The following is a 13624-nucleotide window of genomic DNA, read 5'->3' on the forward strand; positions in this document are numbered from 1 at the left end:
TATTGAACAATCAATGGATCAAACATATCAAAATAAAAATAAATCTTGAGACAAAAGAAAAGGGAAATACCACACACCAAAACTTATAGAATGCAGCTAAAGCAATTCTGAGAGGCAAGTTCATAGCAATAAATACATCAACAACAACAACAAAAATCTCAAACAACCAAACTTTATATCTCAAGGAACTAGAAAAAGAACAAAACCCAAGTTAGGATAATAAAGGAAATAACAGAAATATAGGCTAAAAAGACAATAGAAAAGATCAGTGAAACTAAGAGCTATTTTTTCAAAAGATAAAAAAAAAATTACAAACCTTAGCTAGATTTACCAAGTAATAGAGAACTCAAATAAAATTATAAATGAAAAAGGAGAATTACAACTTATACCAAATAAATACAAAGGATCATGAGAGACTGTTATGAATAATTATAGACCAACAAATTGGGCAACCTATAAGAAATAGATAAATTCCTAGAAACATACAACCTATCAAGATTGAATTATGAAAAAAATTAAATCTTAATAGACCAATTACTAGTAAGGATAGTGAATCAATAATCAAAACCCTCCCAACCTAGAAAAATCCAGGATCATGTGGCTTCACTGGTGAACTCTACCAAATATTTAAAGAAAACTTAATATAAAACCTTTTCAAGTTCTTCCAAAATTGGAGAGGTAATACTTCCAAACTCATTTTAAAAGGCCAGTATTACCCTCAGATGAGAACCGGAAGAGAATGCTACAAAAGAAGTACATTGCAGGCCAACTTCTCCCATTATATTAAAAAATCTTCAATAAAACATTAGCAAATGAAATTCAACAGTACATTAAAAAGATCATATATATCATGACTAAGTGATATTTATTGCAGGGATATAAGGATGGTTCAACATTCACAAATCAATCCATGCGATATACCACATTAACAAAACCATATGGTCATCTGAATAGATGTTAAATAACATTTGACAAAATTCCTGTTAGAATGGCTATCACCAAAAAGACGAGAAGTAACAAGTGTTGGAAATGATGTGGAAGTCTTTTAATGGGAATGTAAATTGGTGCAGCCACTAAGAAAACAGTATGACAATTCCCCAAACAACTGAAAATAGAACTACCGTATACTCCACTTCTGGGTATATATCCAAAGGAAAATAAATCACTACCTGGAATAGATGGATAAGTGACTAACGAAAATGTCACACACAGAGACAGAGGAATATCATTCAGCCATTAAAAAGAATGAAAACTTGTCATTTGTGACAACATAGATGAACCTCGAGAGGGCATAATGTGAAGTGAAATAAGTCACATAAAGAAAGACAAATACTCTATGCTTTCACATATATGTGGAATGTAACAAAACAGAGATCAGGTTGGAGAGTGCCAGAGGTGGGGGCCAAGGAGTGGGGTGAATGGATCAAGGTGGTCAAAAGGCACAAATTTCCTGTTGACAATAAATAAGTTCTGGAGATGTAATGTATAGCATGTTGACTATATTTAATGATACTGTATTGTATATTTGAAAGTTACTAATAAAATAGATTTTAAAAGTTCTCATCATAAGAAAAAAAGGTGATGGTAGTTAACTAAATTTACTGTGTTAATCATTTCACAATATATACATATATCAAATCATTATGTTGTGTACCTTAAACTAATATAATATTATATGTCAACTAGAGGCTTGGTTCATGAAATTCATGTGGGGGGTGGGAGTAGGGGGGATGCTCAGCTTGGCCTGTACCCTTTCCAATCCGAGACCCCTTGGGGAATGTTTGACTGCCTTCTCGCAATCTGGGACCAATGGCTTCTAACTGCTCACCTGCCTGCTGGCCTGATTGCCACTAACTGCCCTGCCAGCCTGGTTGCCCCTAACTACCTCTGCCTTGGCCTCCGCCACCATGGCTTTGTGCAGGACATCCAGATGGATGTCCAGAAGATGTCCAGTCTAATTAGCATATTATCCTTTTATTATTATAATATAGATTATACAACATAAGCTTTAAGGTAGAATTGCATTAGTAGAAATGAAGAGACATTTCATTTAAAAATGTATATTGGTTTGATATGATAAAATCCACTTTTTATGACAAAAATCAAGTCTTTAAGAATAGGATTGCTTGCCCTAGCTGGTTTGGCTCAGTGACTAGAGCTTCAGCTTGAGGACTGAAGGGTCTCAGGTTTGAGTCTGGTCAGGGCACATGCCTGGGTTGCAGGCTCAATCTACAGTAGGGCACATGTAGGAGGCAGCAGATCAATGATTCCCTCTCATCATTGATGTTTCTATCTCTCTCCCTCTCCATTCCTCTCTGAAATCAATAAAAATCTATTTTAAAATATAAAAGAATAGGATTGCTTTGCTATCAAAGCCAACTAAGGTGTGTCATGATGAAGTCTGAGCAGATCAGTTGCTAAGCGACTTCGCTGAGTTCTTATCAAATAAAATCCATGATGGAGAAGCAACTACACCCACCATGCATTTAAGCTATAAAGACGGAAAGTTGTGGAGGTCAGAGAGTTTCTGGGGTAGGAGATTGTGAGGGTCAGTGGCTGGGAGGCAGGGAAGACGCGAGAATGCCCAGTGCCTGGAAGCATCTGAGGGTCTGGGATATGCAAATTGGCTGGGGGTGGGGTCAGGCCCTGTGCTCTGAGAGATCAGGTCCAAAGGGAGGGCAGGGGTGTGATTCCAGAGATCCCCTTCCTCTGAGGCTTCTCCCCTAACCTGTCCATTTGGATGAAGGGGTCAATCTGCATGTTACTCTCTTATTAGATAGGATAGAGAGGCCTGGTGCATGGATGGGGACCAGCTGGTTTCTCCTGAAGAGTGTCCCAGATCAAGGTGGGGGTTCCCTTGGGGCTGGGGTGGCCTGGGCAAGGGGCAGACCCCCTGGTGACCCAAGCGGAGGCCCTGGTATCTAAGGTTTATTTATCTTCTATAATTGAAACTTTGTAGCCTGGAGCAGAGACCTGAGCTGGCCAGGGTGTGCAGAAAGCTTGGCTTCCTCCATTGCTGGGAAAACCCAAGCCTCCCTCCTGTTCTCTGTGGCTGTAGCCATCTTGGTTGGATTTTTTGCATATTTGCTCCTGATTGGCTGGTGGACATGGCTTATGGGTGTAGGGAGTGATGGTTAATTTGCGTATTACTCTTTTATTAGATAGGATGATATCTCAGTAAAACTTGGAAAAATAGGAATAAAAATAAATGTCAGTTACCACTATAAAAAATGTTCATCTTATTCAAAAGTGCTCTTACAAAAAGACTCAGAATAATGTTTGACCATTATCTGGGTTCATAAAATTAATCATCATGGTATCCAATGGGACATCATGGCAATAGCATAGTATAACTTTGGAGGATGGATTTTAAAAGACACTGTGGCTTCTGCCTTTCTTATGGGAGAAGAAACCAGAACCATGTTTCAAACATGCTGGAAGGATACTCAGAGTCCTATGATGGGGTCCACATGGTAAGAATATGGGGCCTCCAGCCAAAAGCCATGTAAGTGAGCCATCTTGGTGAGGATCCTCCAGTCCCAGTTGGGCCTTCAGATGAGTGCATGTCTAGCTGATGTACTGACTGCAACCTCATGAGAAATTCCAAACCAGAACTACGTCCATAAGCTGCTCTCAAATTCCTGACAGAGATACCGTGTGAGATAATAAATGTTTATTCTTGCTTTAAATCAATATGTTTAGAGTAATTTGTAACTATGCAATAAATAACTAATTTAAAAGTCATTCTACTGCTGACTGGCATGGCTCAGTGGGTGAGCATTGACCTATGAATCAGGACGTCACGGTTTGATTCCCAGTCAGGGCATATGCTCCAGTTGCAGGGTTGATCCCCAATATAGGGCGTGCAAAAGGTAGTCAATCAATGACTATCTCTAATCCTTGATCCTTGATGTTTCTAACTCTCTCTTGAGTGGTTAGGGGCAATCAGGCAGGCAGGCAGGTGAGCAGTTAGGAGCCAGCAGTCCTGGATTATGAGAGGGATGTCCCAGATTGTGAGAGTGTGCAGGCAGGACTGAGGGACTCCCCCCCTCCCCCCAACCTCTACCCCTTACATGAATTCCGTACACTGGGCTTCTAGAATATATATAAAATTGTTACTTTGGAACTGTCTGAGATAAGTTACAGGCATGACACCCCTCCTCTCAATACTTCAGTGTGTATTTCCTAAAAATGAGTACCTTATCTTACATAACTACAATGCAATGAGCAGAACCAGAAAATTAATATTGGTACAATACTATTACCTAAGCAACAGATAGTACTCAAATTTCTCCAACTGCCTAGATGATATTTATTTTAGCAAATACACACACGCTCACACACACATTTTTTTTTGTTCTAAGATCATACATTTCATTTGACTGTTATGTATGTTTTTGTCTCAATTAATCTGATAAAAGTCTTCAGGGTTTGTTTGTATTGTGTGTGTGTATGTGTGTGTGTGTGTGTGTGTGTGTGTGTTAGGGCGTGCTCACGCAGGTGTTTGTCTTTCATGACCTTGACATTTTTGAAGAGTATGCATCAATTACTTTGATAGAATGGCTTTTTACAAAAATGGTTATTGATTTCAAAGGAAACCACTCACTTGCCTGCCCAATCAGCCCCCACTACTTCAGCTTCGTCGAAGGATGTGCGGTAGGTCATTCAGCTATCTGGTATAATTAGCATATTATGCTTTTATTATTATAGATATATATCCATATATATGGCACTATATCTATCTATTATTCTATATCTATTCTATATTCATCCATCCATCCATCCAAAGTGAGAATGAGAAAGAAAACAGTGAAATGTTAACATTTGGAAAATTATATACATATTATAATTTGTACCATTCTTGCAAGTTTTCTGTAGAAATTATTTCAAAATAAAAAGGACAAAATAGTAGAGATTTGTTGCTATTCATAAGTTTCCTTTCTAAGTAAACTGTTGTTTTGAAATGAATTTCATGGACCAAAGCCAAAAAATTAAAAATAATAATAATAAATAAAAGGGAAGGGAAGGGAAGGGAAGGGGAAAGGAGAAGGGCGGATTCAATCACTGTAGATTAATCAGAGTGATTACTATTTCGTGAAACTTCTGTTTCAGTTCTCCAAAGAGGCAAAAGTGGATACCCTGAGATGCTTGGGAAGTTGGGAAGTCACTGCACTTGAGGGCTGGATTTGAGCTGAGGCTGGATTTGAGCTAGGGGCTGGATTTCAGCTGAGGGCGTCCCAGTTCCTCCTCCTGCCTGCCCCCGGCACGAGTCCCGCCCCCAGGCAGGCGGCCTGCAGGTGCACGGAGCTGCACGTGGTGCCAGCCCCTATTTAAGAGGCACCTTCCCCGCATGCAGCCGCCTCCCGTTCCCGCCCGGCCCTCCCGGAGCTGCCAGCGGCTCGCGGGGCTCGGACACATCCCGCAGGGGCTGCCGCCGGGGCATGGGTGCCGCGGGCCTGCTGTGGGTTTCCTTGGCTCTCATCACGCCGGGGGTCCTCGGTGAGCGGGGAGGGGGAGCGCGGAGGGAGGGCGCGGCTGTCGGGCAGGAAGACCTCTGCGCCGCCATGCAAAGCAGGGTCTAAAGCCAGACGGCAGGGGCAGTGCCTGCCTCCTGCTCGCTCTGGGGGTCCCCTGGGATCTCTGGGTCCTGGAGATCCTCACGCTGGGTCTCCGGGGCTGGGACCACCGGACCTGGAGGCGGGCACTGTGGGATGTGCCTGGGGAGGCGGTGGGTGTGCTCTGGATGCCCTCTGGGTGCCCTCGCCTGGCTCAGCAGGTGCCTCTCACTCTCAGACCGGAGGTTTCGGGGCCACGCTGCAGGCAGCATGCTCCACCGGGCGCGGGAGTTTCTGCAGCCGCTGAGTCCTCCTCGGCCCAGTAAGAGCAGCAGATCCCCCTGCCGCCTGCCCTGAGTCAGAATCACTAACGCCTAGTGCCCAGGCATGGTGCTCACTATGCATTTCTATTTTACTTTTTGATTTGTCATATTGGTCATGAGATCCTCACCTGGGGTTATTTAGGACACGTGAGGCATGGATTAATGCTGGTTGTCTTTATGCTGTGTGCCTTCTGCCATGGGGAGGGTGCTAGGAGGTCTCATTGAATGTGATCGGTACCACTTCTAACCTTCAGGAGTGGCACAAGTGAAAGAAGTGTTTTATTTATTTATTGTTTAAGATTAGAGCCTCCTGGAGAGAAGAGAGGTCTCACTACCTCCAGGGTACAGGGAATTCCTTGTTTATTAAGAAGCTTGTGGCAGGCAGACCTCCCTCACTGGGTGACCTTGGGCAAGTCGTTCAGCTCTCTGATCCTCAGTTTCCTCCTCTGTGAGATGATTCCAGTGCTAAATGGCCTTCCAGATCTGCCCTGAGTGGCAGGTGAAATGGGCAAATGAGAGTTAAGATGCTAGCTGTTACTACTGAATATCAGTAATAAGGCTACACTGACCATTCTTACGGAGCCAGCACTTCAGCTCGGCCACCTCCAGCTAGCTAAGGGCAACCACACAAAGTGGTTCTGTTACAACAGATGGTGTCTGCCTCCCGATGTTTAACTTTCTCCTGACCATCAGCTGCCTTTGAATGCACCTTCGCAGCTTCCACCAACCCCTCTCTCAGGCTCAGTTGCAGACCTGACTTCTCAGCAGCATGGCATTCCCATTTCTAGATGTTAAAGAGGTTATTATCAATGGAAAGTCAAGCTCTTCCCTAGCCCTGCCAATTCATCCTGCCTTCCATGCAGGCCAGAGCATCCCTCCCAGGACCAGCAGGACCCTCCTGTCACTCAACTCCACATACAACCTCCTCTGGCCATTCTGATCTCAGGCCTTCATTTTTCCAATAGTGAAAATCAGGATTTTGAAACTGTGTGTGTGTAATCATTATTCTACTCTGTGTGTGTGTGTGTGTGTGTGTAATCATTATTCTACTTCTTTGCTCAAAAATCTAAAAGGATTTCCTACTGCCTATGGGATTAAAAACAAAAATCCAATGTCTTTAGCCCTTCAGGCCATTTGTAATTGGATTCCATCTAAGCATGACCCTCCAAATTCCCTGTTCTTCTGTCATGGATGCACCATTGATTGTCTTTGCTGACTGTTGTTTCATGGTTCTTTGTTCATGCTTTACCCATACCCCATCCATACTTTTGCTCCTACTGTGATCCCTCCCTGGACTATCCCTTGGCTCCTGACCAGTCCTTGCCCTTGAGCATGCTTAAGAAACACTCCTGGTGCCTTTTTAAAATGCAGGGTTCTTGGTCCACCTCTCCCCTTCCCCAGAGATTCATAGGTTTGGGTTGTGGCCCAGGAAGCTGAGGTTTAACAAGCTCTCTGGAACATTCTGAGGCTGGTGTCTATAGGGCACATGGCTGTGAGCAGTCCTATGGGCAGCAAGTTTCTTTCTTAGAGTCTTGCTCCACTTCTTTCTTTTGTCTGTTTGCATACACTGATTCCTTTGCTGTTTATATTTCTCTCTTGCCAAAAATCTCAACTGGGAATTTTCTTGTTTTCTAATCCTCTACCTCCATCAGAGATCGGATCCTTTTTCTCTGTTGCTTAAAACCTGCCAAGGGCTTCCCATCACATTAGAACAAAGTCAATGCCCCTTATCCTTGACCCCAGGCCTCTCCCTCTCTCTCTCTCTCTCTCTCTCTCTCTCTCTCTCTCTCTCTCTCTCTCTCTCTCTCTCTCTTCCTCTCTCTCTCTCTCTCTCTCAAATTCTTCTCTGTCCTGCCCCCTCACCTCCTCTGCTCCAGCCACATTGACTTTCTTTTCATTCATTCCTTGAATATACTCCACGTTTGTTTAGCCTTTGCACTGGGTGTTCCCTCTGTTGAAATGCTCCTCCTACAGATCATCTTGACTGTCTCCTTCTGGGCATTCAGGTCTCAACTTCATCTGGATACATCTCTGACTCTTACGTGAAACAGTCCTCTGCCAGGTCATGCTGGATCACATAACCATGTTCTATCTCCCAAAGAGCCCCCATCCTCATATGAAACATTCTTGTTTACTTATTTACTTGTTTGGGGCTTAGTCCCTTGCTGGAATACAGCTTCCAGTGGAGCAAGACTTTAACCTGATTCATTACGCAAGTAATTCTAGAACGAGCATATAATTAGGTGTTCAATAAGATTGATCTTTTCAGAAGCATCGAAGAGACTGTCAAACTTCAACAGGATGGTAGGGAAGATTTGGGGTGGGGGGGTTGATGGTAAGAGATCAACCAAATGACTTGTATAGACACTAGGGGGGTGAGGGCATGTGCCAGGGGGTGGGGTGGGGGAGGCCAGGGGGAGGTCAATAGGGGAAAAGGGAGACATATGTTCTACTATTTGTAATACTTTAAACAAGAAAAAAAGAAAGAAAGAGAGAGAGAGAGAAAGGAAGAAAGACAAGAAAGAAAGAAAGAAAGAAAGAAAGAAAGAAAGAAAGAAAGAAAGAAAGAAAGAAAGAAAGAGGAAGAAAGAAAGAGAGAGAGGAAGAAAGAAAGAGAGAGAGGAAGGAAAGGGAAGGGAAGGGAAAGAAAGGGAAGCGAAAGAAGGAAGAAAGAAAGGGAAGGAAGGAAGGAAGGAAGGAAGGAAGGAAGGAAGGAAGGAAGGAAGGAAGGAAGGAAGGATTTTCCTCCTGTAACAATGGAAAAGGTATTCTTTCTGCTGACAAAATGAGCTCCTCTTCCTGTGTTCATGACCACCTTCCATCCCCTCTTTACTTCTGCAGAAGTCCCTGACTGGCATCATTGCATTTATGCCACTTGTGTCTCAAGCCCACCAGCCGTTAAACATGCCCTGTCTTCTATTTGGGAAAGGGAACTTCTCATGATACCATGGAGCTGCATTTTTCTGCCCCTCTTCTCATCATTCTCAGCAAAACTCATTGACTACTTGCTCACATGACTTAATCTCCTTAACCCACCCCATACAGGCTTCTTTCCCTACCAATCTCCAAAAGCTGCTCTCAGCAACGTTACTGCTGCCCTTCAAGCTGGCAAATCCAGTGGTCACTTTTTATTCTTGGCTTTTGCAGTCTTTTAGCAAAGCTGAATAGTTCCAGCCTCTTTAAACAGCCCCATTTCCATTTTCCAAGACAAGACACTCCTTTTTTCTGGACCTCCCTGGCTGTGCTTGTTCCCTTTTGCCCTATCTCTAAATATTCAAGGGTTTGGAGACTCAATGCTGGACCTCTTTTATTTTTCTCAGCACTTTTTCCTCCTAAGAGATCTCATCCAGTCTCATGGTTTTAAATACTATTTATATGCAAATGACTCATTATCTACAGTCCTGACCTGTCTCTGAGTGGCAAATTTGTACATCCAACTGCCTATCTCGCATCTCCATCTGGAGACCTAGTAAGTATGTTAAATATACCAAATCTAAGGTGCAATTGATTCTGTTCCTACTGCACTAACACACACACACTGGTTCTTTCCCATATCAGCATATACTGTAGTATTACAGGCAAACCAGTAGTTCAAGTCAAACTACTGGTTTGCCTGTAATACTACAGTATATGCTGATATGGGAAAGAACCAGTGTGTGTGTGTTAGTGCAGTAGGAACAGAATCAATTGCACCTTAGATTTGGTATATTTAACATACTTACTAGGTCTCCAGATGGAGATGCGAGATAGGCAGTTGGATGTACAAACTGCCTATCTCGCATCTGGAAGTTATTACTAAATCCTCTCATTTTCTTATGTAACAAAATGTCTTAATTCTACTTTTTAAATACATGCTGAATTTCATCCACTTCTCACTATCTCTCTGCAGTCTAAGCCTCACTTTTCTGTCTGAACTACTATAATGGCCTCTAGACTGTACTCTTCATTCTTGACAGTGAAAGTTCAGTCCATTCTCCATGCAATTGCCAGACTATTCTTTTTAAAAAGTAAATCAGACCAAATGACTCTCCTGTTTTGAACTCTCCAAGGATTCGACTGAGGATAACATCCAGACATCTTCCTGTGGCCTGAAGAGCCCCCTGTGATTCATCCTTACAGAGCCTGCTCACTTGATCTCATGCCACTGTCCACTGATCACCGCATGCCCACCACACACGCTTTTTATCTGTCCTAAAGTATAGCGAATCCATCCCTGCTGCGGGCCTCTGGCTAAAATGTGATTGTTCATTGATATCCTTCCTGTGCTTAGGACAGTGCCCTGGTTAATATTCATAACCACCATTCAGAAATGGATCAAGTAGCCAGTGTTAAGGCATTTGATTATGATAATTCTCAATGATCATTTCCCCTACCTGTTTTCCGACTGAATTTTTGGTTTTATTTTTATTATCCTCTACAGTTATTGTTCATTAATTTCAAGTGGGTTTCTAAGCCATGCTAGGTAAATCCCCTTGGAGCTAAATAAAAATTTAAATCTATCATTGTTCCATAGAAACTTGTTAGTTTTCACCATGGTTCAAGGGATGTCTATGTCAATGTCTTCTATTTTAGGTCCAGTCATGATTGACTCTAATTTTTATTCTGGATTTTAGGAAGATGCCTGCAGGATTAAGAAAATTTGTATTCCTTAACGATTCATCGACAAACCTTCCCTTTTCTGATATGGAACAGAAAATGATTGCTAGAAATTCTGTCTCTGATTTTGGCAGTTTCATGACTAATAAGAGCTAGTGTCTGTCAAAAGAGAAAGAGTCCCCAGTTGTCCTTATTGGGGATAAAAATTTCCCACACTATTTTCCATTTGGGAAGTGTTATTCTACTTTCACTCCAGAAGGTCATGATATAAAGTACCTTTCTGCTTTTGCTACTTCGAAACCTTAAACCATATTGCTGCTGATCAAATCTTGTGGACTTACATTGGCTTTCCAACTGGTATTGTCCTTATTTAAATTGGATAATTGCAAGTTAAATCACTTGCTTAGAGTCAACTGGCCACGTCATGATAGTGAAGTTGGTCAAACCCTGTCTTTTCCTAGAGAGTCTTACTGATTGGCCCAGGCATGCACTTGGAAACGTTTGTAGGAGTTAATAGAGGAAACTAAGGAAATTCAGGGAAGAAACAGGAGGAGAACTACAGTGAGGTCTAGGTCCCAGCAATGATGGCTATTAACCCAGTCTATCTGACTCCTCCGACAGAAGTGTTGGGCTGCAACAAGCCTGGATCTGGCTACAACCTTGGGAGCTCTGTTTGTTCTGTGTCCGTCCATAATTTTTCTTTGACTTTCACCTGTATTTGTCTCAGACTCATTTGAGAGAAAAAATAATAAATTTCATGTTAAAATATATTGCCATTATGGAATTAAAAATTTTCCAGGCATATCTTCAAAGTATATGGGTATCATAGATTCTTATCTATCTCCTAGGATAAAATTTGTTTAATCATTAATATTATTTAACAGGAACTGACTTGAAATGACTAGTTCCTTTTATCTAATACAGTTCAGGAAGAAATTACTAAGCTCTCTTAGAGAGCATGTTATTCCACAAGGTTAATGGAATACAATCATAAAAAATAAAACATAAACATTTTTATTGCTAGGACCTAAAGTTTTAACGATTAAGATAGTAATATGAATTAAAGTAATGTTAGAGAATCAAACATGTGCTCAGTGTATAAGGTCTCTTATGTACTTAAGTTTTTGATGCTATCCTGAAAAAATGTTTTATTTGTAAGGTTTTAGTTTTTATTTATGAGGTTGAAAGAATATAAAATTATTCCAAGGTACATATGTAATTTTATGAAAAGTGATTTCCTTCATATCTTCCTAAAATCTCTAAAGTCTATCCTAAAATGTCTTTTTACTTCTGAGCTTATTTCTTGATGTATGTACTCCCAACTGTGAGATATGTTTTTTTGATGCCAGAATTTTTTGTCCCATATTAGGTTTACTTTCTAAAGATTAAAGTTGTCAGTACACTGGAGACAAAACAGAAGCGGAGTGCAAGTTTTAGCCTCTCTTATTTTGATATTCCTGTGGTTTTTGTCTGTAGGTCAGTGTAAGTTCCTGCCAAGCTATTCTTTTGCTAAGCCTAAAGATATGAGTAATCACTCTGAGTTTGCTGTTGGGACATCTTGGAACTATGAATGCCTTCCTGGGTATACCAAAAGGTCATTCATAATCACCTGTCTAGAGAACTCCCAGTGGTCAGATGCCCTTCAATACTGTAAACGTGAGTATTCTATAATAGAGGCATCTTTGGGCCTATTAGTGTATCTCTGTGAGCTAACTTGCTATTTTTCATAGTAAATGACCAGCAAATTAGTAAATCCTCTTAAAGAAGGGGGTTGGGAGAGGCTGGGTTTTCCATGTTCTCTTTTACCCCTGAGGGCATTGAGTATTGAGGTTAAGTCATCACTGCTGGCCAAACCTCCTCACCTGTAATCTCCATGAGTTGGCTCTATGCTCTCTGTCCTGTGGTAGAGTGAGTTATAAGTTAGTATGCAAGGGATATTAGTTTCACTTCATTCTTAACCCCATTTATTCAAGAGATATTTTTGAGTAACTAATAGGTATGAAGCTTTAGGGGCTGGAAAGAACCATAAAGGTCTACCAGTCCTTTCCTGTGAAGAATTCCATTACTAATTGTAAAGACTGACTTTAAACAAATACTATAATATGATGTAATTTCAATCATTCATAAAGAAGTAAATAAGAAATGCTGTCTAGATGAATAAGGGAAATCCAGACATTATAGGTTGAGGAAATAGCATATGCAACATCATGAAATATATGACATATGAAATACCATGATATCTGTGGAAAATAGAAAAATTCAGTGTGGTTGCAGTATCAGGTGCGTGGTGAGGAATAGTAGTTGATTAAGTGGATTGGATCTTAACTATGACAGGCCATGACTTTTTTTTTTTTTTTTTTTTTTTTTTAATCAACAATGGTAAGTCATTATAAGTTTTTAAATGTAGGTGGTGGCATGACCACATTTGTGCTTCTGGAAGATAATGTGTGCAGTGGTAGATGTGCATAGAAGATGGAGACCAAGGCATTAGAAAGGGAAATTTTGTTACTCAATGATCCAGTGAGAGATTACAGCAGTGATGACAGTTGGTTTGGAGAGTTTTGGAGTTCAGTCACTAAAATTGGGTGATCAAATGAATGAAGAGCAGGGGATAAAGAATGAGTTACAGAAAGGAAATAGTGACTGTACGTGTGCTTTTTTTAAGCCACAAGGCTTGGTAAATGATGCCATCACCTGACAGAATATAAAAAGGGGAAAGAGAGATTATAATTATGGTTGGCCACAAATTACGTTTGCATGCACACTCAAAATATAGACTATGTGCTTTAAACAAATACTGTTCTGGAGTTGACTATTCCCTTGGGAGATAGAAATTTTGTAAATGTCAAAAGATTTCTTTGAATAAACGTAAATAAGCTAGTCAGCAAGTCCAGTCAGGTTGGGATTTAATATAAAACACAAAAGGTCCCTCAAATTCCAGCCCCAAATCCTGTTTCATTTTGTTTTCCCCTGTAGGTAAATCATGTGTGAGTCCTGGAGAACTCCTCTATGGCTCTGTCCTCACACCCATGGGTATCGTGTTTGAGTCAACAATTACATTTTCTTGTAATCAAGGGTGAGTTGGCAGGCGATATCTCCAGGGCACAGGGGTTTCACAGCAGCCTTCTAAGAGAAATCTGAGTAATTGGC

General features: G+C 41.3%; 1 protein-coding gene across 1 annotated transcript in view; it reads left to right on the top strand.

Annotated features, from left to right (window-relative positions):
- Positions 1-5333: 5333 nt before the first annotated feature.
- Positions 5334-13624, top strand: part of CR2 (complement C3d receptor 2) — a 32049-nt gene continuing 23758 nt past the window's right edge. The window contains exons 1-3 of the mRNA XM_036442072.2: positions 5334-5499; positions 11951-12130; positions 13451-13550. Coding sequence (XP_036297965.1) covers positions 5442-5499; positions 11951-12130; positions 13451-13550 — 338 coding nt within the window. The 5' untranslated portion in view covers positions 5334-5441. The remainder of the gene's footprint in view (positions 5500-11950; positions 12131-13450; positions 13551-13624) is intronic.

Source organism: Pipistrellus kuhlii, unplaced genomic scaffold, assembly GCF_014108245.1.
Source record: "Pipistrellus kuhlii isolate mPipKuh1 unplaced genomic scaffold, mPipKuh1.p scaffold_m20_p_18, whole genome shotgun sequence".
NCBI classification, from domain to species: domain Eukaryota; kingdom Metazoa; phylum Chordata; class Mammalia; order Chiroptera; family Vespertilionidae; genus Pipistrellus; species Pipistrellus kuhlii.